Source organism: Thunnus maccoyii, chromosome 5 (assembly GCF_910596095.1).
Source record: "Thunnus maccoyii chromosome 5, fThuMac1.1, whole genome shotgun sequence".
NCBI lineage: Eukaryota > Metazoa > Chordata > Actinopteri > Scombriformes > Scombridae > Thunnus > Thunnus maccoyii.
Window position 1 is genome coordinate 1618937 of NC_056537.1, and position 27733 is coordinate 1646669.

Genomic DNA, 27733 nt, shown 5'->3' on the forward strand with positions numbered 1-27733 from the left:
ATAAATTAGTGATAAAGTACTTGGTTCTTTCCAGGAAACTTTAGATTGTCTGTGTTTTCTTTATTCCTTCACTTTACTGAAATCAAGTGAAATAAACAAACAAGGAAACAGCGCCACCAAGTGATGATACAAGAAAACAGCAATCCATACAGACTGAACACACACAACAAGGAGGAATAAATACATGAAAACAGACATTTTAAAACATGTGGGGAGAGGAGAGTAAATCTAGTTAGAGATGTCTCTATTCATCATTTTGTCTATCAAATATCAATAAATGTCTATCAAAAAATAGAGAAAAATTAAGATTAAGAGTGAAATTGGTTTGCAGTGTTCGTCCAAAACTTAACAAACACAATAAAAGAAACACACGCACTAAGAAGAAAAAAGCAATCCAAGACATAGTCCACACATGGCACACATCCTTCATAAATACACTAAACTACTACACAGCAGCGTCCAGCAGTGCTCCTGGAGTACAAAGATTTAATGTGAGAGAAGACACAATGCAGCCCAGAAATATACACAATACCATACTTTCCACTGTGCAGCACTGACTACAGTACTGCTGTGAGTACCAGGAGTTTTTATGTGCTGCTGTGTGTTATAGAGAGCGATGGCTGATGGGATAAAGGAATTCCTCGCTCTGTTACTGTTGCAGCTGGAGGCCTGAAGACGTGAGCCTGATGGGAGGGGCTGAAGCTCACTGAACAGGGTGTTGTGGGTGAAGCAGCAGGTTTTCAGTCTTTGACAGGGTCTGGGTTTGGTAGATGTCGGTAAGGCTGTCTCGCTTAGTGCTGTTTATTATTCCAGCAATACCCACAATTTTGCATCAGCGTTACCATGGCAACAGAGGATGCAGAATACACTCTGAATAAAAAACTTAACATAAAATGTTACTTTGAAGTGTATCGTTGAAGTCAGCAGATGAATTTACTTTTCTTTTCTAAAATGCGATAGGCCATATGCTGTCACAGGAGAAAAAACAATCACAGTAAACTACTCCTCCTAGGCTGTCAGTGTTTTGAACAGTTCAATTTGAACTTGGTGGTGGTAATGATGACAACGGCAGATAAAGATGACAATTCCTCACCAGAGCACCCATGACCATATCTGAAGATTTTTGAAATGAAGAAAGATTCATATCGAGGGTTTTTCTTTGTCTTGCTGAAAGCAGTGTTACTGTTGGGCAGTTATAAAGCTAGGAGTGTGTAACTGGGATTTTAAGGTAGGTAGTTGTTTTATTTATTTTTATTTTCTGAGGGAACTGCATCTAAAGCAATCCCACTGTGCCTGATGCACACATGCGCACGAACACACACGCATACACACACACACACACACACACACACACACACACACACACACACACACACACACACTGCCAGAGCTGTGTCAGAACACTGCCATGCTGTTTTGAGGGGATGGGGTTGGAGTTTTTTAAATAAATAAATGAAAATGACAATGGGCTGTCTGTCCTTTTGTCAATTCAATTGTGTTTCTATAGGCATTTCAATAGGCTTTGTAGCATATTGTACAGGTTTTTATTCTACAGGTTCTTACAAGTAAGTCAGTGCATTGAGTAAGTTGTTTCAGAGTCATTCGGTTCTGTAAATGTATTGACAATAAAAAGAAAATATACTTTTGAATTTTTAAGTATTTTTAAAAGCAAGTACTCCAGTACTTTTAACTTGAGTAAAAGTTTCACTTGTACTGGAGTAATATTTGACCAGGAGTATCTCTATTTTGACTCAATATTTTGACTTTGATAAAAAATAATTGTTTTATGAATTGTTTTTTTTTAACTGCAGCAGGAATTATAAGAACAAATGTATCTGTAAAAACTAATCTGAGTTACATGTTGGTGGGTTTTCTTCCACAGCTTTCTCTATTTGTCATTAGAAATGATCTGGCACCCTCTGGTGGTGTAAAGATAAACTGAATGATGTCAGTATGAACACAGACAGAAACAGAGAGAATTAGCCAATATTTTAATTGATTAACCGTTTTAAGTCTTTGAGTTTTTTGAGAGGAAAATCTCAAAATTCTCTGATTCAAGCTTCTTAAAATGTGAATAATTCCGGGTTTCTTTAGTCTCTATGACAGTACTGAATATCTTTGGGTTGTGGACAAAACAAGACATTTGAGGTCAGAGCAGGTCAGACTGGTGTTCAGATACCATCTACCTGTCCTACCTCCTCTACAGGTGGAGCTCAGACTCATTCCACTCATTCCACACTTTTCTGACAGTAGTTTGAACTGTTAACTGTAAGTTTGCTTGGTTTCATACCTTAAAATTTGTCTTTAGTAACTTCACAGTTTTTTTCTTGATGTCTGCTGTTTGTAGATGATATTTTTACTTCATTACAATGTTTAGAGAACTCTCATGTTTGAAGGAGGGAGGGACTTCAGATGACAGCAGGTAGAGATGGTGCAATCACAGCTCTGTTAATATGTGGATTACTTTTTAACCCCCCCCCCCCCCCCCCCCCCCCACCCCCCCCCCCCCCCACACACACACACACACACACACTCCAAAAAAACCCGAATCATTTTACATTTGACCTGCTGAGGTGAATGACTTTATGTCAATGATTGTTATTAGATAAAGTTTGTTTATTCATACAGTCCAGCCTGCATGTCTGGTTATAAGTCATGTGAGAACTGTGTGAAAAGTTCCTCATGCTGCTTTTAGATCTCAAAGTAGAAACTGTAATATTTGGTCTTTGTTTGCAAGGTCTAGATTGCTGTTATCAAGAGTTATTAAGCAGTTTAAAGATTTGAATTGCAAGCTCTCAGTAGATCAATGACTAAAATGCAAGGACAAATGTGTATTACAGGTCAGTTATTTCCTAATAATTTCATGAAAGTTTTCTGGAAGGAACTGATCCACCTGCTTTTAATGAAACAATCTTATTCAAGTTAGTTAAGTGTTAAGTTTTAAAGCAGCTATTGATTTCAATAAGAATTTCCTTGAAAGAACTGCTCTCTTTAAACCCAACACATATATATTTATCAGTCATTTACTATCAGAAACGTTATTATTCAGTTACTGTATGCTGAATTGTATGTTTGCCTGCAGACTAATCTCACATTTAAGCATCGTCATCTGACCTGGAATGAATTATTTGGATAAGAAGTTGAACACTGTCTCTATTTTTCCTCTTTTACAGGAAACAAACCACTATTGAATCATGTATTGCTGTATGATGTTCGTAGATGAGAGATAGAGAACTCTAATGTTTGAAGAGAAATCTATTATTATTATTATTATTATTATTATTATTATTATTATTATTATTATTGAATTGAACTGTTTTTAGTACAATGAGGAAGTCTTTGTGTCTGAGTTTGTACATAACAGCGAGCGAACAGTCAGAAAGCTTTTCAGAAAGCTCATACACACACACACACACACACACACACACACACACATACTCACACACACACACGTATGTGACTTCCAGTAAAGAAGAAGAAGGGAGGAGCAAACAGGTTGGGTAAATAAATAATAAAGGTGAAAATATTCAGTCAGACTCCATTTTAAAGTCAACAGAGCAGAAGGAGGAAAACAGTCTGAGGCAGGGTGAGTGTTAATATCAGAGCTGTAAATAATGATTACTGTCATTATTGATCAATCTGCTGATTATTTTTCTGATTAATTGTTAGTTGATTAAACTGTGTCAGAAATATATGAAATCACAGTGTTGACGTCTTCAAACGTTTCCTTTGTTCTTTTCCTGGTTTCTGCGTCCTCACAGTGATGTAACGTGACACACTGCTGCAGTTAAAATAGAGAGAAGTCACAGTTAAGAACCACACAGATGTTTATCTGAAGTCTGTTTGTTGGATTTAAAGCAGAGTCAAAGTTTATCTTTGTGATGGCTGGAAAACACACATGGTTGTAGTTAAAGTCATGTAAACTGATAAGAAGCTACTAAGTTGAGAAGAAGGACTGGGTTTATTATACTGTGTATGTGTGTGTGTGTCTCTGGTGTTACTGGTTTACCTCTCAAACTCCAGAAGATGAGGGATTTGGAGGAAGAGGAGGATGGAGCAGAGGTGCTCCATCCTGTGCAGGGTCCCCAGCCGTGGCCCCTTCGAGCCTTACGCTATAAAATATCTCTCATCTCATCTATTTACAGTAAACTCCTGGTAAATACTGGTTTTATACTGTACAAAAAATAGGATCACGTGAAAATGGCATACAAAAACGTAATTTCAATAATCATTACTTCATATAAACATTATTTGAAAGTAATTACAAGCGTCTACAGACTTTTCCAATTAATGTGTGATTTACTGTATATAAATAGTATTTGACAGTAATTACAAGCAACTATCCAACATATCCGTCTGACACTCTTCTTCAGAGGGATATTTCTTATATATTGTGTGTACAATGCCATCATTCTTCAGAACCTGCCACTTATAGGGTGCTTGAGGCTAAAGAGAGCTATTGTATTTAGGTCTTGATGCACAACATATTGGTGTTGGGGCTACATATCAAATCAAACAGTGATAAAAATGTATGTTTGTTGTATCCTAGGTTCCATCCGACTGACTGTCCTCTACCGTAGTTCCCAAAATCTACACTAATCACCAGCTGTCGTTGAACCACTACCTATATAGTCAAGTATGTCCTGACAGCCTGGGCCACAACGAAATGTGTAGGTGCAATAGATATTGGAGGTTTGAAAGTACTCCAGGATGGCCTACTAACAGGACATCACTGAAGGAGGCCCACTCTGACAGTCGAGGGCACTCGCCCGGTTTTATAGGGTAGCCTCAGAGCCCTAGCTCTAACAGTTTAGCCAATTAGACTCCTAACTATAAACCCTCAACCTAATATTGTATTGAAATCCTACCTCTAACACTTGTACAACTGTATATTAGCATTAGTCACTGAACCTGAACCATTACTACATTATCATTTAGTAAACAGCATTAATTTTTATCTTAACAAGAGTCAATAAATTTTTAATCTAATCAATTTCAAAAACTACTGTCATCCTACCCCAAGGGCTGCGTCTTTTCTTACCTTAAAGGAACACCAGAGAACCTCAGAGATGAGCACGAGTCAGGAACTTTGGTTGGAGTGTATAAAAATACAAACCAGTTTTATTTGGTTTTACAAAGCAAGCGTTCTAAGATTACAAAAATAGTAAAATTCAAAGATAAAAAATTAAAGAGAGTCTCTAAGAGATCTCAAAAGTTTTTTCTTCTTCTCCCAAGGAGTCAAGGTTCCCCCTGTGTCTGCTCCTTCCTTTTTCTTAGCTTTACTTTTTAAGGCTTTTCACCTCCTCCTCCCTGTATTACCACATATCGCTTCAACACATCTGACAATTTCATGACTTTACATAAAAAGATGAACATTCTGTCAGGTACAAGGTACACAAAACTTTTGTTTTTGAGGTCTTTATCAAAGGATTTCTGCAAGATGCATGAACACAGCTCCTGTATTGCCTCAGAGTTTCAGGTGGTTGCTTAAGTTTGCCATGTTTGTTTATGCTTTAATGGTCATGTCTAGAAGGGACAGTTCTTAGTTTGGGACACGTTGCACACATTAAGCAAATTCCTCAGAAGCTGGTGCAACACATTATGTTAATTTGTCTCCAACTTGAGTGAAAAACAGTTTAGAATAGGCTTGAAAGTAGGCCTGAATAGAGTTTGTCTCGGCCACATATAGTGGAACTTTCAACAGACTCAATGACTGGAAAAATTGCAGTGAAAAACTCAAAACCCATGAGAACAGTCCAGAACATTTTAGGCACATGACATCATGGAAGGAGTCATCTATTGAGTGTAATATATGAATAACCAAGTGCCAGTGTCTGTATGTTACTAACAGGTAGTTGATAATATTTAATAATTTATTCATTCTTTGATACATGATTCATTTATTTGAGAAGTAATTTTAATTTCTAAAAATAAAGATATATATTTTTGTCTTGAAACCATTGTGGTGTCTGATGTTTGTTGTCCATATTTTTACTGTAGAATGAGCGAGTGGTGACGAGGCAGCACTGTTGGGGTAATTTGGGTGGAATGTGGTTGGGTGGGGGTACCAAATCCTTATCTTGCCTAGGGCACCAAAATGGCTATTACCGGTCCTGTTGAAATGTTTAACCTTGACAAAACAATACAGATCAAAACTAATCGATAATTAATTAATTAATAATTAATTCAGTTCAAATTTGGAAGAATCTAATAGTTGTTTGTACCCTCATAGTTCCAGGATCTCAGTCTGGGTGGTATATATTCTGGGGTTGAACCGATGGGTCTGCTGTGAAGCCTCAGACCAGTGATGTTCATGATGAAGGAGCATGTCAACCAGTGCAGCGGTGTGACTTACTAACGTGTTTTTAATAGTAGTTAGTTTGTCTTACCTCTAGTGTAATGTGTCCAGTCAGATAGTTTGGTTTGTCCAGGTTTTGAGATATCTGTCTCTGGTTATTTTATCTGTCTGCTCAGCTCAGAATGGACAGGAAACAGTGTTGTGTGAAGCTGACAGTCCAGCCGTCCAGAGGACTTGTGGATGAGAAGTTCACCGTCCTGGTCCAGAATGCCCCTCCTGGTTCCCAGCTCACGGTTCACGCTCTGCACCAGTGTGAAGACGGACACACGTGGGAGGCGTTCGCTCACTACATCGCCAACGCCACCGGGACAGTGAATGGTACATGGTCCAAAATCTAGACCAGGAAAATACATTTAGAAATGTTTGTATTATATTTGTGAACCGCAGGAAACTAATTAAAGATCCCCTCCGGTAGAGACGTGCTTGTATATTAGTTTCTTCAGTATATTACCGTCATTACCGTGATTATTGTTGTTTTCAGAGGACACCATGAACACAGAGCAGCTCTCCTGTCTTCATCAACAGTTTGGTTTTGTTTAGCTACAAGTGGTCTGTAAGAGCCCAGTATAACTTTTATTATGTTCTGTGTGCATTTACTAATTTCTCTGCCTTTTTAAAAGTTAAATATAACTGTTAACACCCAGCAGATAACAATTACTACAAAGTTCTTGCACTTCAGAAATCAATCAACCAATTTCATTTGGAAAAATTTATGAATTTCCAAAATATAATTGTGTGCATAGAATCTGACACAGACACTGAGCTGCATCTGAAGTAATTTACAGTCAATTGTCTTTGAATTTTGAACAGCTGAGTTTTACAAAACTGCCATATATTGTAAAGACTACTGTGCAGTGAATGAAATCCAAGGTGATCATGGTGTGAAGTCATTTAACTATAGGTTAGCACTAATAGTAGGATTTCAGGAAATGTGATTATTGTGATAATACCGTTTACTGTGATATTTTTACCTACGATAATTATAGAGTGAAAATTTGTTACCGGTACATCTCTACCCATATAAACACACTCTACTTGGAACAATAATGTGTGTCTGATATGGTTTTTCCACAAAAAAGTGTAATTACTTCTTTAAAATCTTCTCTAAAAACTTCTCTTTCATTAGAAATTCCAGAGTCTATGAATTTGCAAATATATTTAATTTCAGAAATTTAACTACTGGACACAAGATGTCTCCTATTTCACTGTAAAGTCAATTCTCAGCCTACCTCGGCTAAAGTCTAAAACATTGTTTTTGAGCTGAAACAACACGTGTCCATAGCAGGAGTTTCAGCTTATATCTGCAAATAACTCCATCCACATTAAAACACCAAAACAGTTAATTTTCCTTCTACTGGGCATGTGCGGAAGACAGATGAGGAAGTCAGAAAACTAGTGAAGAAGAAACTGTTTCTGTTCCTGCAGTGGTGTCTTGACATTTACTTTATTGCAGCAGATTATGACAGTTTGAACAGAGAAAGATGGTAGATAGCTACGTTTAACTCTAAAGAAACAGTCCAAGAAGACATAAAGAGAACAACAATTGTATGAAGCCGTCCGCCATTGTTGTTACTGTTGTTTCTTCTTCTTTGTTTTCCAATGAAACACTGCGCTACTGCCACCATCTGTTCTGTCAGTGGTATGACAGTGTTTCTACAAAGCTCTGTTTTCCTCGTACACACTACAACGCCAAGTCGTCATTTTCACATTTACACACTCTGGGGGACGATTTAGAAAAGCTTAGTTTTGAGAGGAGAAAAACGCCATTTTAGTCTGGACGGAGGAACAAAACGCAGAGAAAAAGATGCATTTATGCATTTAGCCAGCATAGTGTGGACATGGGCTCAGTGTTTGTGCATCACACTTGTGTAAGTTGAATACTAGACTGCTGTTGGCTCCAATATAGTTATGATGTCACAAATCCTTGTAATAGGTCGTCAACTGGGTGCCAAACTAAACTTATAAACTTTTAAACCATTATGCACTTTTAGCCCTGTACTGGCCTCCCTTTTATTTTTATGTTCCCAGTCACCACATCTACACTTCATGGCTGCGCCCACCTGCGCGAAAAAATTGCGGAGCTGGAAGGCAGAATATCCACGCTCCACCAGATCCGTGAAGCCGAGATGCTAATGGACACCATCACTTTTGGTCCAGTGCAGAGTGACATGGTATGTGCCCGAGTGCCTGATCCCACAGCTACCTGTCCTGCTGCTGAGGCCACCTCTCTCCTAGACTCTGCTGTCACTGTCCACTGTCACCATCCCTGGAGAGTCTTGGATGCGGCTGGGGGCTAAGCCTAAAACCCTGATCAGCTCCACTCCATCACATCATGAGCCCTGGTCCTTGGTCGGTGCGCACAGCAGGAGAGGGAGGCGCTCTTCCCATGCACCCCCTAACTATAGCATCCAGGTGGAGAACAAATACGACCCCCTCGACCAGAATGACTTTCCTCCTCTGCCTGCAGAGTCTTCTCCCCCATCCCCTCTGCCGCTCCGTGGGTCCCACAGCTCGTCACCTCCGATCCCTCAGTCAGCCATACATGAGCTCTCCACTTGCATTAGGGCTCGCTCCTCCATACCGTACTTTACCCCAGCCTCGCGGCGGGCTCCTGCACCCCTCTCTGTCTGCCCGTCTCCATCCACTCCATCACCAAGGATGAAGTTTCCTTCACAGTCCACCTCCCCTCCATCAAGCCCCGAAATCCCACACTCAGGGTCACCTTGCCCTCCCTTCCGCCCAACTACACTGATAGTCGGGGACTCCATAACCAGGAACATCCGTTTCTTCAACTCAACCACACACTGCCTTCCTGGAGCCACGATCCTGGTCATCCTGGATAAGCTACCAGGTCTACTGCACTCACTCCCGTCCTCTACTAGGCGAGTGATAGTCCATGTGGGATCAAACGATACAGCTCGCCGGCAGTTGGAATTGACTAAAAATGATTTTAATGACCTTTTTAGTTTCCTAAACACTTGTGCAATGAGTGTTTTTATCTCTGGTCCTATTGCCACAGTGTCCCGTGGAGCTGAGCGGTTCAGCAGAATCCTTAGCCTCCACACTTGGCTCCGGTCCGCTTGTAGACATCGCAATATAGGTTTTATAGACAATTTTAACTTGTTTTGGAACTGTCTTGCCTTCTTCAGGCCCGATGGAATTCACCCCAACAGGCTGGGTAGCCGCATGCTAGCGGCTAACTTGCAGCATGCTGTGCAGTCCTCATCACATGACTGACTGTTTACTACCCACACACACACCCCCAAGTTCCCCTCTTCCTCTCTGGTCTCACAGGCCACTGTTTCCTGCTCTAGCCCTCCCTACTGTCCTCCCCCGGCATCCATACCCACTGCACCGACATCAGATCCAGTTTCTGTCTCATATACTGGGTCTTCATCTCCTTCTATCTCAGTGCCTGTAACCTGTAAGCCTGCAACTCATTTGAACTTGATATCAATTCCCTGTCAAACACCATCTGATTTGGACCCAGCAAGTACTATAAACCTAGCTCTGTTCAATGTTAGATCTCTAACAAACAAATCATTTTTAATTAATGATCTCATAATTGATTATAAGCTTGATCTTATACATCTAACTGAAACCTGGCTGGATATGAGCAATACTGCAACACTCATTGAGACGTGTCCACCAGATTACAGCTTTTATCAGTGAGTGAGACAGGAAAAAAGAGGGGGTGGAATTGCCACCATCTACTCAAAAAAGCTCAGCTGTACAAAGGTCAACCTGGGTAAATTCTTATCCTTTGAATATCTGGCCCTTATCCTTAATACTGAACTAGCTGTACTCATTATTACAATATACAGGCCTCCAAGACACATAGCACTATTTCTCCCAGAATTCTCTGAGCTGACTGCTCTTATTATCACCAAATATGACAGAATAATTTTAAATGGAGATTTCAACATTCAACATATAACTGAACCCACTCATCAGCAGGGCAATATACTTGATCTGGTAGTATCAAAGGGGTTAACCATTGACAATATTTCAGTGTCTCATATCCCTATCTCTGATCACTACTGTGTGTTTTTTAACAGTGTCTTGCCTGTAACTGCAACTGCAAAAGAATGCATGGTGCTTAAATGGTTTTTAGATGATGCTGCAGAAAATGAGTTTGTCAAGCTTGTAAGTATGTTTGATCCACATAGTGTGAACTGCTCGCCTGACAAAATGATCTCTGCCCTAAACCAAAAAATGGGAAATGCCCTAAATAAGGTGGCACCACTCGAGGTCAAAAGGAAGCCTTGTGTAAAGACATCACCATGGATAGACAGCACTATCTGCGAGCTGAAGAGGTCTTGTAGAGCAGCAGAAAGGAGATGGAGGAAAACTCAACTGGAGGTTCACCGTGGAATCTACAAAGAAAACTTGGTTACCTATAACAACACTGTGCGCACTACAAGAAGATCCTATTTTTCCAAAATCATCTCACAAAACAACAGCAATCCCAGAGTACTGTTCTCTACCATTAACAGATTGTTAAAACCTGCCCCTGCTTCAGACCTTCTTACCCAAAGCCTCTTCCCTCAAATGTGAGGAATTTGCCATTTTTTTTAGCAATAAAATCATAACCACCAGAGGTAAAATTGTTAGAACTCCTGGCGACCTCTGCAGGCAACCTTGTGAACAGCAGGCAAAAATGAGAAAATTCTCCAACATCACAAACTCAGAACTTTGCAGGATTGTAGCTACAAGTAACTCTTCCACCTGTTGCCTTGACCCAGTTCCATCTGCACTCATTAAGAAGGTTTTCAATAGTATTTCAAGCACAGTCATAAATATCATTAATACATCCCTTGAAACAGGTGTTTTTCCTGATAATTTCAAAACTGCTGTTGTGACTCCTCTGCAAAAGAAACCTAACTTGAAGTAAGATACTTGTAAAAGTTGTCTTCAAACAACTAAATAACTTTCTAAATGAGAATAACCTACTGGAGAAATTTCAATCTGGTTTCAGAACTAAATACAGCACAGAAACTACTCTCGTTAAGATAGTTAGTGATTTGAGAATTAGCACTGATACTAATGAAGTATCTGTTCTAGTTCTTCTTGATCTAAGTGCAGCATTTGATACTATCGACCACAAAATCCTCATAAATCGCCGTGAGAGCTGGGTCGGCCTCTCAGACTGCGTTTTAAACTGGTTCCGGACATATATTACAGGAAGGAAATTTTTCATTAGTCTTGGGGAACATGTGTCAGAAAAATATGAAATAACTTCTGGTGTTGTACAAGGGAGCTATTCTCACTATATATGCTTCCGCTAGGTGATGTCATCAGAAAACATGATGTTAGCTTCCACAGCTATGCCGACGATACGCAATTATATATATATCTGTAAAACCAAGCAATCCACTTGCTCTAAACTCTCTGACTGCCTGTCTGTCTGCAATCAATAAATGGATGAGTGATAACTTTTTTAAAATTAAATGAGGAAAAAACAGAAATCTCATTAATTGGCCCCAAAGCAAAAAGGGATGAGATCCTTAAAAGACTTGGCAACCTGACTCCCTTAATCAAATCAGAGGTAACAAGCCTAGGAGTCATTTTAGATTCTGACTTGAGCTTTAAGTCCCATATAAACAAAGTGACTAAAACAGCATTCTTTCACCTCATAAATATTGACAAGGTTCGACAATTCCTAACTCAGCAAGATGCTAAAAAACTAATTCATGCTTTTATTCCAAGTAGATTAGACTATTGCAATGCACTTTTTACGGGTCTTCCCAAAAGGTCGATTGAAAGACTACAGCTTATTCAAAACTCCGTGGCCCGACTATTAACAAAAACAAAAAAGAGAGAACACATCACTCCAGTCTTGGCTAGCGTACACTGGCTCCCTGTGTCTTCCAGAATCGATTTCAAAGTCCTGTTACTCATTTATAAAGCTCTCAATGGATCAGGGCCGAGCTACATCACAGACTCACTGATACCTTATGCTCCCTCATGAGCCTTTAGATCTTCCTCTGCAGGACTGCTTGAGATCCATAAGGCTACCCAAAAGAAAATTGGAGATGCAGCTTTTTTCAATTATGCTCCCAAACTCTGGAATGCCTTACCTAAAGACATTAGAGAAGCAGTCTCCATTGACAGCTTTAAACGACACTTAAAAACATATCTTTTTAACCTAGCCTTTCTATAGTATGACTTTTACACCATATCATATACTAAAACATTTTAATCCATTTTAAGGCATTTGTATTCTTATTCATGAATGATTATGTCTTTTACTTAAGATTTTTAGCTGTGTCTCCTCTGTTTTAATGTAATGCACTATCTCTCATTTTTCTTGTTTGCCTCCTTTTATTCTTCCTGTTAATGTTCTCAATTACTTATTTATTTATCTTTTTTTATTATTATCTTTTTAATGTAAAGCACTTTAAGCTGCACTTTGTATGAAAGGTGCTATACAAATAAAGTTTATTATTATTATTATTATTATTATTGTTATTATTATTATTAAAATAAGAAATGCATTTTCGTGTCTTTTGCTTCACAGTTCCAGAGGATCTCAGTCTGGGTGGGACATATTCTGGGGTTGAACCGATGGGTCTGCTCTGGAGCCTCAGACCAGTTCCAGGCAGCAAACCTTGGCTCAGGTAGGCCAACTGGACCAGAGCTGTTCAGATGATCCCAATAAATACAGAATCAATTATCAGTATCAGAGCTGACTCTTTCCCATCATCCCTCAGGATGAGGAAGATGAACGTCCAGACTCCCTTGGAGATCAAGATCTCGGTGTACCAGGGTCACCCAACTGAAGGCTTCATAACTGAGGTGCCACTGAACAGCGTGTTGGTGGAGCGCTGGTACATGGCGCCCGGCATCCGCAGGGTCCCGATCACAGAGGGCAGACTCACTGCGACCCTCTTCCTGCCCTCAGGTAGGACTAGAGGAGAGTCTGGAGGGAGGTTTCAGGTCTGACAGTCTGAGCAACACAGACCAGTGTGACCAGAGCGAGTTCAGCGCTGCAGCAGAAGTGAGATGAGAAGTTAAGAAGGGCTAGCAGGAGGCGTGGAGGTGTAGTCTGAAAATGTGGTTATGATACTTTTGTCATCCTGTTTGTTCATGCTGTATTTCTGCAACTTTGCTCTCTTGGTCATTTCTGTACACACAACATCTATCGCTCCTCTGTTACTCTTTCTGAGCTTTCTTCCATTTTTTTCCCTCTTTTTTTAGGGAGTTGTTCTTTATTTGAATGGAGGGTCTAAGGACAGAGGATGTTGTATTGCAAATCTGTTACTTTTGATATTGGGCAATACAAATAAAAACACTTTATAATACAGTCCGTGTTTTACGGTGTAACTTCCTCGTATGAATCCATTCATATAAAACCAGTTCTTACTGGTACTTAAATGTAGGTACAACAGAAGAAAACAAGACAAGGAACAAGGGAGTAACAATTGGGGATTTAGAGTGTATCTGCCCGACATTTACCGTGTAATTTCCTGGAGTTTATGGTGTAACTTCCTTGTATGAATCAGTACATATGTATATGGATGAAATGCAATAAAATCAAATATTTTAGCCAATTGCTCATGGCAGTTATGACAATCATTTTTTTATGCATGTGTGTTTGGAAGACCGGCAAGCTTCACCCACACTCCAGGGAATTATTATGCTTATGTCTTCTGCTTCATTGCATGAATTTGAATAAGAACAAGTCGAGGAATGGGTCTGAGAAATGGGTCTTCACCCCCACTGGGAGTGGGGGTGAAGACTTCATCCATATACATATGTACTGATTCATACGAGAACGTTACACTATAAGTTCCAGGAAATTACATGGTAAATGTTAGGAAGTTACACTCTAAATCCCCAATTGTTACTCCCTTGTTCCTTGACTTGTTTTCCTCTGCTGTACCCACATTTAAGTACCAGTAAGAACCAGTAAGTATTTTATATGTACAGAGTCATACAAGGTAGTTACACTGTAAATTCCAGGAAATAGCATGGTAAGTGACGGGAAGTTACACCATAAAACACGGACTGTATCATAAAGTGTTACCAAATTCACTTCAGATATAGCTGGTAACCAGCTTGACCAGTTTGAGCTAGGTTTTTGACAGCTGGTAGGCCAGCTACCAGCTACAACTGGTAACACCAGTATCCATCCAGCCCAGCTAAGATTCTTACCAGTTAACAGCTATTGTTACCTATATTACGAGCTGCCAGTTCCTGTTGGTGAGACCAGCGCCTTCTGAAATTCACCAGCTTATAGGAATTAGTTTTAGGTTTAAAGTTCTTTACAAAGGAAGGACATGTCTTTAAAAATGTACTTTAAAACACACATTCTCTAACATACTTATTTGCAGCGAGATGCATGTTTTGTCTACAATATACCACCTAATGCTATTTGGAAAAAAAAACTGTTGAATTCTTTGAAAATCTTTATTTTATTTAATCGTATTTCAATCATTTCGCCATCAAACATCTGAAGTACAACAAGCAAAATTAATCATGTACAGAAATCATTTTCCAGGATTTTTAGGGACATATTCAGTAACTTACAGTGCGTACATGTTGGTTGTTACTCACAGTGGGTCATCTTAAAATGATTCAAACTGGACAAATTGACTGACTGATGGCCTGTCAGCTGGATCTATTGGAGGAGTAGAAACTGGAGAGCCAGGTGTGGTGGTAGGCACTGCTCTAAATCTGGAGGATCTTATAATGCAAGACAATCTGTAAGAGGTTGATGCCATCTGCTCTTAAAAAGTGACTTTAGATAAGATGTCTGTTCAACACCAGCACCTTTGGAGATGGCTTCATAATGTTGCTCAGTCCTTAGAAACAGGTGTTACACACATGACAGATTTTATTTATGAGCAATGAACAGGGCACTACAGCAAGTGTGAAATGTAGCTATTGCTATAGGTTTAACTAAAAGGCATAACTTACCATCATTATCATCTTCTTGGATGACATGACCCCATTTTGCAGCAGGGGTAGAGGTGGTTGATAGACCTGCAATGAAATAAAAAAATGAATTAAACACTGGCTTATTTTTTAAAATGCAGAAGGCTGTTATTTTATGCCCCCTTTATACACATCAATCATGTACTTTAATAGTGCTCCTGGAAAGGAGATGTGAAGAGTAAGTTATTAATGTTAGCCCTTTAGAGGCAGTTAAATGCTTTATAACACCAGATGTGAACATCACAGCTCCATAGATAATGTTAGATAGATAATGGATAGATGATGACTTAAATGATAATGATAGCTGATGGCTTAAATTAAAGAAGACACTTGAACCATTAAATTCATTAACTTTAATCATTGACTTTTATCATTTCCATGAGTAACACTTAGTAATAGGTCCAGCCATGCAGGTTTTGACCTTGTCTTGTTTTGTCAGACATCGTAACAGTCTCTGACCCTGTGATGAGTGACGATGCACACACTGACACTGATACACATCACAGCGGTTCAGGATCAGGCAAGCCAGTTAAACCAGCTTGAACAAGCTGGCCCACCAGGTAAATCCAGCAAGACCAGCAAATGACCAGCTAAGGTTTGAAGCTGGTTCTAGCTGGATTTTACAGCAGTGAAACCTTCATCATCATGTACAGTAAACTGTTTTTGGTGTTTGACTCATCTAAAGGACCTGGACCTTTCCCCGGCCTTCTGGACCTGTGGGGGGGTGAAGGGCATTTGGTGGAGTACCGTGCGGCGCTGCTGGCCTCTCGTGGCTTTGCCTCCCTGACCCTCGACTACCTGACTCCTAAAATCGCCTCGGAAACTGGAAAGATGGTGGACAACCAGTACTTTGAGGTAAACCTGATAAATGTCCCAAATGATATATTCTACTATACAAAACATTAATTCAATGATCTGTCCAGAAAATACACCAAAATAAGATTTTGTAAAAAGCTCAATAACAAGCTGACAGACGCACAGCTCTGACATATTATCACCTTATAGAGTTTTTGTAGCTAACATGCTAGCAGACAGCAGACACAGAGCAACATGAACATTGTCACATTGGAGTCGTGTTTTTGTCCATGTGATAAATGTGAGTCTGTAAGTTTCTGCCGAAGCAGAGTGTTCATTTTTATTTCCTTCCCCGATCCTTTGAGGCGTATGAAGCTTAAACATTAAAACATTGCAACAGTCTCTGATCCATCATTTGTGTTTTAAGATTCAAGAAAGTCAAGATTCAAGAAAAATGTACAGAATCTGAAAGAGAAAACTACATCGAACAACTACATTAAACTTTAAGAACGGTTCATGGTTTTCCAGTGTTTCTTCAAACAGTCAGGTGTCCATATGAACAGTGAAAGAGGTTTTCCTGGCTGTAATCATGAACAGGAGGAATGATTACAGCAAGAAAAACGTATTTTAGAGTTCATTTCAGCTCTGTTTTGCTGCTTTGCAAAACCGCGAAAACTTCTTCTCACGGCCTACACATGAAAATGTCTCACAGATACATGCAACATGCAAACAACATACATTTTAACATGGACAAATGTGCGCCCACATTTATCCTCTCACAGTTACATGAAATCCTGAGGATCCTGGGGAAAATGCCTTACAAGACATTAAAAAGTCTTATACCATAGCTACTGAAGAAGTCTGGATTCTGATTGGTTTGAGGGTGTGGATCAACTCTTAGTAACCATACAGTTTAACTGGACAGCTATGATGTAATGTTTGGTCTGGACTTATTTTATTACATTATCCATCATCTCTGTTATATTTCAGATTCATATCTACTTGATTTGACTCATTTGGACGCTGTAGCTTCATATTAGCTTCAGATAAACTTTTAAATACATTTTTGCACAGAAGGAGGACTGTGGATTTTGTCCCCCATCACTTCCATTGTAAGTGCATTATGAAGGGATCTTCTAACGGTCAGTATTAACAGAAAACATGTTTCATTGTTCATGTGGGCTCCTGACTGTTGTTTTAAGACACACTTGAAAAATTAACCTGTCCTCTAAAGCAAGGAAATGTTATTGCAAAACTTAAGTCACCTGACACTCACCTGAGGAAAGCTGAGAGTCAAAGTTCACATCCAGATTATAGCAGCCTGCTTCACATCAAACGACCGGCTGCCAAGACATGATGAGAGCTGGTTTATGGAAATGTGGGGCCAATAAAAACTGTTTTGTGAAATCTAACATGAATGTCTGATAAACAGACCGAACTACAAACCAGCTGTGACCATCTGAAATGCAGAAACATGTCCAGTGTTTTACCCTCTACAATAGTGCGGGCAAGCTTGATTGGAATGTTAATATAAATACTAATGGTGTGAAGTATGAGAATCCATGCAATCAAAACTTATAATTTGTTGTGTTTTCTTGCTGCAGACAGCTTTCCGAGTCCTGCAGCAGCATCCTCAGGTCCTCGGCAGCAGGATCGGCATGATGGGCCTTTCCCTCGGTGCCAGTTTCACACTCAAAATGGCCGCTTACTCCGAGGTTATAAAGGTAAAATTCATGATCTTCATGCAGCTCCACTTGTTCAAAGATCCCCTCCTAGACAGAAAAACTGTGCTTTGATTAGTAATTTGTCAAAGAAACCATAAAATATTCACATTCACAGCTGGCCAGTGTTGTGAATTTTCATGTCAAAGTTGAACTCCATTTAAATGAAGTAATCTCAGCCTGAAATGTAATTGTTATAATTTTGATGTGTCCCTTTGTGGTGTTTCTGCTCAGTTTTATGCCTGCTCCTGAAGCTCTAAGCTAAGTCAAGTCAAGTCAGTTTATCTATAGAGCACATTTGAAAACAACAAAACTTGACCAAAGTGCTTTAGAGAGAAATACAACCAAATAAAAACACATACGAATCAAGGGGAAAATTAATACAAGTTTGGAATAAAATAAATAAATATGGGATCTAAATCCTAAGAAGACAACAGCAGTGCAAAGAGAACATATAATAAATAGAGGGGCTAAAGATCAATAAATAAAAAGTGTGAGCAGTCATGTCTTTATGGTGATTATTAGTGGAAAATACCCGATCACCTCTGGATTTTAACTGGGAGCACTGAATGACGAACAGTGATTGGTCAGCAGATCTGAGGGGATGAAGGCTGAAGAATGAAATGAAAAGCTGGAGCCAGTCCATGCAGTGCTTTAAAAACAAATAAAAGATTCCTAAAATCTATTCTGTATTTGACTGGTAACCAGTGAAGAGAGGAGTCGCGCTGCTGCATTACAAATAATTGTATTTTACACATTGCTGTTTGTCATTTTGTGTAGTTTTTCTGTTCTCTGTAAACACTTGTATATGTAAAGTGTGTGTGTGTGTGTGTGTGTGTGTGTGTGTGGTCTCTCAGCTCAGCAGTGTGGTGTGCATTAATGGGACTCATGTGCAGCCAGTCGATGGATCTGTGGAAGAAATGCTGGAATACTTTGGAAGGTAAGTAGATCTGTTGTCAGTTACTTTGTCATTTATGTTCAACAGCTCAACAACTACAGATATCATTCCTGCTCCCCAGAGAATTAACATTAAATTTGAATAACCCATGATGTTTCCTCTAGCGCAGTAGTACTCATACACAAGTCTTTGAGGTCCACTGCATCAAAAGTCCACATCCCTATTGCCAGAATAAAATGCTGGCATTGTACGTTGCTGCAAACTGCAGATATGTTAAAAGTCTACGTTTCAATGTTGACCTTTATCAGTTCAATAATTATGTTTTATGATGTAACAATGCTGTGGTTAAGGTCTGGTAGGGTTTAGGCACAAAAACCACTTGGTTAGGGATCATGGTTTGAGTTAAAACACAAAAAACGGCTGCAAATGTCCCAACGTCTCGCTAAAAATACCCACTTTTGTCGATTGAAACGGGAAGCAGGCAGTAGTCTCCAGGTGGTCTCGAACACTGCTCTCTGCTGTTTTGATGGTTTTCCAACAGTCTTCCGTCTGTTTTCCTAACCATCCACCAACCCTTCCTCCTCCAAATACAGTCAGCTCATATAGATGTCATCTGAACTACGTCACTTTTGAAATGTTGATATGATACATTTTTGTGGGAATGTTGATATAATACGTATTGTTGAAATGTTGATACGCTACATATTAAACGTATTGAAACGTAGAGATTCAACGTTTGCAGAAACATACAATGCCAACATTTTATTCTGGCAACAAGGCTGAAGTCCATCAAGGCTGCATTACATGATGATATTTTAATACAAAAACTCCAGACATGTGTACATGAACAGAGGTGACACCTTCATTGTGTAACCGAGTCCTTAAACCTGGACGCAAACAGGCCGACATTCACACCCACTTCATGCAGTGATTGTTGAGCTGTGCAGAGGTGAGTCAGGGTTTGAACTTCTCTCTCTGCTCTTCTTCATTCTTAGCACAACTACTTCTGTCACTTTTTATGTGAGAGTGAAACACTAGTAATGTTTTCCAGGAGAGACTGTCTGACAATATTCTCCGTTATTCCCCCCATGATGGTCGGCTTTTCACTCCATCTTTAAGTGCGGCCGTTCAAAACAGCATTTGATTTCCGGTGTGATCGTGCAACATGTTGTAAGAAGCAGTTCTGATCGACCGTAAATCAACACTTACTTTTTCAGCAGGAGCTCCTACATCTGACAACGATCTTATTAACTGTGGCGACTTGCGGGCAGCTGAAAGATGACAGTTGAGGTGATGTGACAGTGATGTATCACTCAAAAGCAGTCCGGGTCAGGTTGCAGTGAAAATGTTTTAATTCTAAATAAAATTTAATTAAATCGCACCACACTCAGGACAAACTATATATTTTAGCTCCACTGGAAATGCTATAAGGACACAAACAGATTAGTTTGTCCGAGTCGCCAATAATTCAAGTATGTGTTGAGTCAGAACTGAGTCAGTTGAAGTTTTTTGAGTCTCTTTTTGGGTTTGTTTTCTGTCCAATCAGTAACGCTGAGAAGACTCGCTTCAACGAGGAGAACCAGGTGATCTGGCGAGATCTGCCGCTGCCCATCCCCACCGACCCTGAACTCAAAGTGGACGTGAGTTCAATCAGACAGAATGTCTCTTTTTATTATTTTACAATCAGTATCCTCTCTTTTTGATGACAGTTTATTTGATGGTGCAACACATCACAGCGTATCCAAATTAGTTTTCTTTTTTGGAGAGGAGGTTTCTTACAACTTGTTCTGGTGTGCTTGTATTATTATGCATATTTTTTTCTTTTTAATATCTCTGAGCAGGTTGGACGACTGCAGTGTCCTGTGATGTTGGTCGTAGCGGAGGACGATCAGAACTGGCCGGCGTCCGAGTCTGCTCAGGACGTGAGTTTACTTTCATGACAACATCCTGAGTAACAAATCTGGTGCAGAGGATTCAAGTCAGATGAGGAGGCAGGACGACAGAAATGATAGAATAAATAATTGTGTGTATGTAAATGAACCAATAAATTGTGAAGTTATTCAATAGCTTTTAAAACTCAGCTATTTCATTTTTATTTTCATAGTAGTTTACTGAAATCTGTTTTCATTATAGAAATAAATTCCCTTTTTGTAAATGGCATTTTTCCAAGTGACACCTTTCAGCAATCACATATTGCTTTGGAGTTCCATAGGAATACAACACAGATTAATAGATGTAATTTGGAATAGAACAAACTGGTGTTGTGATAGTTTCGATGCCTATTCTTTGCAACCAAAATATGAAGCGTTTTTACACAAATCTCAACAAAACATATGTTGTTTTCTACTAGCACAAAGTGTTTTTTGTAATGTCTGCATGTTATTTTTCAAGAGCGTGTGGAAAACAAAAATATTGACACAGTCAATGCTGAGTTTAATGAAAAGCAATTTTTGGTCCCAAACTTTGTCAGACATTAAACTCACAATGTGAAACAACAGTGTGTTTAAACTGGAGCCACAGGCTGCAACAACTTCCACAAACTAATTACATGTCTTCACTTATTATTCAGCAGCAAAAGTAACGTCTCCACATTAAAGTCAGATAAGAATATTCCAGATGCATGTCATAAATTAAGGGAATATATATTATTAGTCACAAAGTAATGCAGGTCAAAATGGTCTAAGTCTGAATTCTCTGTGATTAAGTATAGCTGAGATGCAAATATTTATATTAAATTATCACACAGTGCATGTATCACCAGTGCTACCTAGTGGTCAAATTTTATATAGCTTTGAAAACTGAAGAAGAGGTCTCTGCAAATACCATCTAATATTTTCTGATGATGTTATCCACTAAATTGCTATTAAACTCTATATAACTTAGTAGAAATTTGATGTGTATGAAGGATTACATTGTACATACGTTTGTTAAATAATTATAGGATGTTTTCATTAAACTGTACTGGTGATCGTTAACTTTTGTATAAGAACATCTTATTATAAGTATTTTCAACAAAGACTGCATTTTAATTTTGCTGTATAACCTAATCAGGGGATTCAACTCAGGTATTGTTATAGTGATTACATTACAGATGTGTGTCTCTGAACATTTGAGTAACGTATTGAACTATGCAGTCTATGTTTAAATGTGAATGACTGTGGTGAAACATTTACGATTTAATTCCAATTAATCTCTTGTAATCAATTTAGAGAGATCACAATCTCCTAAATTAACTTTCTTATCTTTAAGCTACATGCAGTATTGTATCTTCAGTGAAACAAACTTTATGTTGAAATTCTTTTGCAATCAATGTCTTGAAGTATAGTTTTGTTTCGGCCGGTGAGATTATTTTTTGTGTTATTTAGTAAGAAAGTCAGTAAAGTCAGTCAGGAGGCTTCAATTAAAAAAAACCCGCTCCACAGATCAAGACAAGGCTGTGTTACCAGAGACAACCACATCAGATCAGTTATGTCTGCTTCATCTAACGGTTAAACCCTGCGGTGATTTGGCGAATCACTTGAAGAAACTGTTATAACAAAACTTCGTCTCAAGGCTCCTGCACGAGTGGACCCTCCGCTGGGAAATCCCACAGCCGCTGAACAGCTTGTTTTCTCTACTCTGACGCCAGCAGCGAGACCGTTGAGTCACTCGTTCATCTGAGGACAAAAAACAAACGTGTCCATCTACTATGGTTGTGTCGTGTTGGTGTCGTTTGAATTGAACTCTCCAGTTGATTTCTCAGAGAAGTTGGTTGGTTAAATTACCTCAGCTTCAACTAGTTCTCCAGTTATTACACTATCATGAGCATTTCACCATCAGTCATTCATAATTTATAATTCGCCATTCAGTACATATTACACTCATTCTGGTTGATTATTCATTTATCTGTTTGCACTGATACCTCATTTATTCCCTTGTTCATCATTTTAGTTCAATAAATATGCATTTATCAGCATGTCGTTGTCTGTGGCTTCAATGTAAAGCAGAGAATTAGATCCCTGCATCATAACACACTACTTCAGACGTGAGATTGATAAAAAGTGGTTCTGTGTGTCATCTCAGGGGGGTGGTGCTCCTGTCACGAGGTTTATTAATAAATGTAGATGTTTCTGCATCTCAATGGATGTTTTCCAGATTAAAGACCGGTTTGGATTTAATTCTATAATTCCAAACATGTCATCTAGAATCTCACAGTAACTGAAGTGTTGAAATTGAGTGTGTTCTGTTCATTTACAAATCATATCCAAGCCGTGTCACAAATATGAGATAATGTTTTAAACTTCCTGTTTTCCAGATGAAGGAGATGATGGAGCAGGCGGGGAACAGCCACCTGCTGACCATCCTTTCGTACCCGAATGCCGGTCACCTGATTGAACCTCCGTACACACCGCACTGCAGAGCCAGCTCCTTCAGGGTACGCAACCAAGGCGAGACGTGTAAGTTCAGCTGTGGACAATAACAGAAACTTTCTGAATGATTCAAGGTTAATGTGCCAAAATCAGGACTCGAGTTTTGTGCTGTTTCTGTTTCCTGTTGTCTTTGCAGTCATGGCTCTGTGGGGCGGAGACACGGTGCCTCATGCTCGCGCTCAGGAAGACGCCTGGAGGAAGATGCTGGCCTTCCTGCAAGAGAATCTCTACAGCAGCACAAATCCTGCTGCAACCTCATTATCACACCTGTAACAAGGCGACGACTAATGATTATAGAGTTGCAAAGTTATTTCAGGCTCCAGAAAGTTAATATCCCATTCACATTTTTCATAGACAACGTTGCATGACTCACAATTTGAGCACTTCTACGGCTTTGATTGACATAAAACTCTCCTGGCTGAATCACCAGTCTATACACCCAGTCTAGATACAAGCCTGTGTAGGCCTACATAAGGGATTTGTAGGAGTAGTTAACTGCGACTCCCACAATGCATTTCAACAAGTAACATCCATCACTCAGCATAAAATTTGCTCATGTGCACCACTAATGCTGCGTTATATATATATATATATATATATATATATATATATATATGTGTGTGTGTGTGTGTGTGTGTGTGTGTGTGTGTGTGTGTGTGTGTGTATATAACATCAGAGTTATTATAATTATGTTTCCGGAATTATGACTGGAAACCTTTTTTCAGAAAGCACCAATATATCCAACGTGGCACTTAATAATGATGTAGAAGTGCCTGAAAACCAAACAAATATGGACGTCAGCCAAAGACCAAGGTGCAATGTAATTAAACACAAATTTAATAGATAAATACATTTTGAAATAGGAATGAGAAACGCTGCTGAAACCAGGAGCCTCCACGTTGCAGCTCTATTTTCCCACGCCACTCCTCTCCATTCATTCAACAATGTAACTCACCACCTGGTGAAAGAATGAGAGCCTTTTTCTTCACAACTAATCTGTCATACAGCTGAATAACTGTCTTTCTTGTTGTGGCTGACTGGTGTGTGTTCTGGAGGAGCAGTGAGGTGAGAGTGGGTACATGCCCGTTCTTGCTAACATCGGTACGAGTTCATAGTCCAGCCCGCACTGACATGCTGAACTGTTTTTCTGAATGGTTTTACAATATACTGTTAACAGTGTGACATGAAGCATTCAGGCAATAGTGACTCTGCAATGTGAATCAAGTTTAAAACTCAAGACTTAATTCCCCACTGTAAGAAAAATAAACCATCTCAAGTCAGAGTCAGAAACACTTTAACATCCCCAAACAAAGAAAATGAATATTCATCAACAATTCGACACAAAAACATTTAAAACACACCCAAAACTCTGCCTGTCTTGTTCAAATGTAAATATAAAAATAACCTCAGAGGGATTTCTCTTTGAGCTGCTCTCCAGAAACTCGAGCCGAGACAAAATTCTTCTATTATCTCTTGGTTCTTCAACCAAGTATGTGCATATTTTAATCTTTTATAGAAACCAGTTCAGATGTTTTTATTTTATTTGTAACAATAAGTCTTGTGTTTCCCCAAATACTATTTGCTTTTGAAGTCACGTCACGTTTTTTCATTCCCTGTTGCAATACGTTAGCCACGAGTCACACCCTCTCAGCCACTATTTCTAGACAATTTTCTTTATTATTTTATCTTTATTATCATTTAAAGACCTTATTATTCTTTTTCTTTATTATCTCATGCTTTATCATGTATCTTCAAGACGTTTAGTGATTAATAAATGTCTTAATTTATCCTAAGAAGTTGTAATTTCTTCTTTCACAGCAAACAGATGTCACTGCTTTGAAAAGAATTTATTTTATGAGACTGATTAACTGATCAAATTGAGAATTGAATTCAAGCTTTACTGTTTCCTCCGGACATTAAACCTAGACTGAAGTCCACTGGAGCCCACACTTTTCCCACTGGAACCTTCAGTTTCCCATTTCCACAAACTAATTAACCTGATTGACAGTGAAACAAGTTATAAATAATAGGAAATGAGCACATACAGTTTTGGTCCAAGAATTTCTTAAAGAAATCTTATGTTATTGCTATTTTATTACTTTTACCCTTTGTCCTGTTACCGTGTTGACTGTATCAACAAATTGAAAATGAAGTCATGTCTTTTATGTTGTCTTTATTTCATTTTGGTGATTAATTGTTCTCTGTTATTGTCTTAATGTCACACATGCTGTAAATAAAGTGATGGGGAAAGAAAAACAAGAAAACATTGAACACTGTATCCTTGTATGAGACACGGAAACGTTGTTACTGTTAACACGGACCACCAGTCACCACCCACCTGTGCTACGCAGGTGCTTGAAACAAACAAACCCTCTGTGCTGACGCTTGCAGGCAGACTGGAGACGCTTTCATGGGACAGAATGAATCACAGCTGTCAGACAAAAGACAAGAAGGTCAGTAGCTAGGAAAGCAAACGTTGTTTTGTTTTTTTTAAAATTGACATTAGTGTTGTTTTAACTGTCCAGTTTATCTGCTGCTGCTTTACATCACAGTAATGTTAATGTATTTGATAGTTTGGATATCTTGACTACTGATGTATTCCCACTGTGTGATGTTTGTGCACAATTACTGTAATTAATACCATACAAGTTAAAGTTCTGCTTCATGCTTACTCAGACTTTTAAAAGGAAGACATTTTTTAAATTTCCAGAGTGAGTGAAGAAATTAGGAGAGAGGAGACAGAAGTGAGGAAGAATGTACGTCAGATGTACGAGGGTAAAATAACGAGGCATTGAAACATCTTGCAGCAATTCTTCTGCTTTAGAAGGTCGATACTGTGATACTGTGTCGAGTCGCCTACCTCAAGCAAAATATCACTATGCAGCAGTCATTTGTATACATTTCCATTCCTTTCTCCCATATTTTGTGCCGCTTTTCTTCCATTTTATCTGTGCAAAACATCACTGTTGTCCTAATAAATAAGTAAAGTAAAAGTAAATAAGGACAAATGCAGTTGGACTGTTCAGCGCCCAAAGAAAGGCCAGAATCTTTAGCAAATATCCTTCTTGGTGTGAAAAATCACTTTATCTGTCAGTCTGTGCCTTCCAGTACACAGATAGTTCCAGGACATATAGCCCAGCAAACAGACTGGAAGCTGGAGGAAACTGTTAGCCTAGGTCCATGAAAAGAGAAAAATACACCTTTCAGCAACAAATTGAACAATATTTCCTCATAACATCAGCAGCAGCAGAGTCAACAAAGGCAAAATTTACTGTGTTTTTACTCTTTATTACTTCTAACCAGATGCTCTATGATAACCGTGATAAATGTGTTCAGCAGCTTATCTCAAAATACAACATGCTCTGATGATGAACGACAGCAGCCTCCCAGATGCTACAACGCTAATCATGCTAATAGCAACTCAATGTGAGAAAAACATATTGAGACGAGTTAAGAGGTCAAAGGTCAGCTGTCTCCGGCCCAGTGACAAATGTCTTGAGCCACGCCTCCTCGCCGCCAGGAGACAACAGAGACGAGTTAAAGGGAAGCAGACTGAAACGCTTTCAAATATATTCATACATTTAATATTCATGGAGTCACACATCATTGTCTGGTTACTCAGAGGGTTGGGGGGGGGGGGGGGCTTCTCATTCAGGGCAAGGAGACACAAAAGAGGGGAAACCTGTTACCATCAAGACTGAGACTGTCTGAAATTTAAATGAAGTGAAATGGTAACACTGACGTTTAAAAGGACCATGTTTATAGGATTTTTAGGACATTACTCGTTCTTTCCATTCAGCAGATTATACACCAGCTTATCTCACACATTACATTTGAGGCACAGCTTCCTCTGAGGCTATCTGAGAAAATGACACATCATTAAAAAACATCATTGTTTGTTTAGGCAAACAAACAACAAGATCCTTAAAATGTCTCTTTTGTGTTTTGTTTATATCCAAGACAGACTGTTTGTCTTGTTGGTATCATGGACTGTACATAAAGATGAACGAAGCAAAGTGTGATGTCACCTGATGGTTTACACAGGAGCCAGTTTTAAGCATCGATGTATTAAAGGACATGTTCACAATTTTTCAAGTGTGTCTTAAAACAACAGTCAGGAGCCTAAATAAACAGTGAAACCTGTGTTTCTTGCTGTAATCATTCCTCCTGTTCATACTGACCATTAGAAGATCCCTTCATAATGACCTTACAATGGAAGTGATGGAGGACAAAATCCACAGTCCTCCTTCTGTGCAAAAATGTATTTCAAAGTTTATCTGAAGCTAATATGAAGCTTCAGCGTCCACATCAACTTCTAAATGCATTTTTGCACTAAATGACTGTGTGGACACACTGTGATGACTTCCTGTTGGCTTCTCCTTTACCTGAATTACCTGTTAAAATAATTTAATCATGCGGCTCATTCAGACTTTCCAAATGTTACTGGACCAAATGGATCAAATTCTGATCATTAAAACCAGTCATTTCACTCAAAAACATTTATTCTCCATTGTACAGCTGCTTCTTTTCCAACAACTGTGTGCAGGAACAATGCTTTTTGGACCAGCGTGCATTACATGACTCACATGTGTTTGTTCTTGTTCCTTCAGCG

General features: G+C 39.0%; 1 protein-coding gene across 1 annotated transcript; it reads left to right on the forward strand.

Annotated features, from left to right (window-relative positions):
• Positions 1-1166: 1166 nt before the first annotated feature.
• On the forward strand, positions 1167-23679 carry LOC121896800 (bile acid-CoA:amino acid N-acyltransferase-like). Its single transcript, XM_042410824.1, has 11 exons — positions 1167-1228; positions 6475-6676; positions 12879-12978; positions 13072-13262; positions 15984-16153; positions 17698-17817; positions 18672-18754; positions 20259-20352; positions 20554-20634; positions 23007-23148; positions 23258-23679. The coding sequence occupies exons 2-11, from the start codon at positions 6481-6483 to the stop codon at positions 23392-23394; spliced, it is 1314 nt and encodes a 437-aa protein (XP_042266758.1). The 5' UTR covers positions 1167-1228; positions 6475-6480; the 3' UTR covers positions 23395-23679.
• The last annotated feature ends 4054 nt before the right edge of the window (positions 23680-27733 follow it).

What these genes read in the sequence shown, in the direction of transcription:
- LOC121896800 (XM_042410824.1), top strand. Translation starts at nt 6,481, where the DNA reads ATGGACAGGAAACAGTGTTGTGTGAAGCTGACAGTCCAGCCGTCCAGA. An exon ending in CGCCACCGGGACAGTGAATG is followed by an intron (nt 6,677 to 12,878) that starts GTACATGGTCCA and finishes TTTGCTTCACAG; the next exon opens with TTCCAGAGGATCTCAGTCTG. An exon ending in CGTCCGAGTCTGCTCAGGAC is followed by an intron (nt 20,635 to 23,006) that starts GTGAGTTTACTT and finishes CCTGTTTTCCAG; the next exon opens with ATGAAGGAGATGATGGAGCA.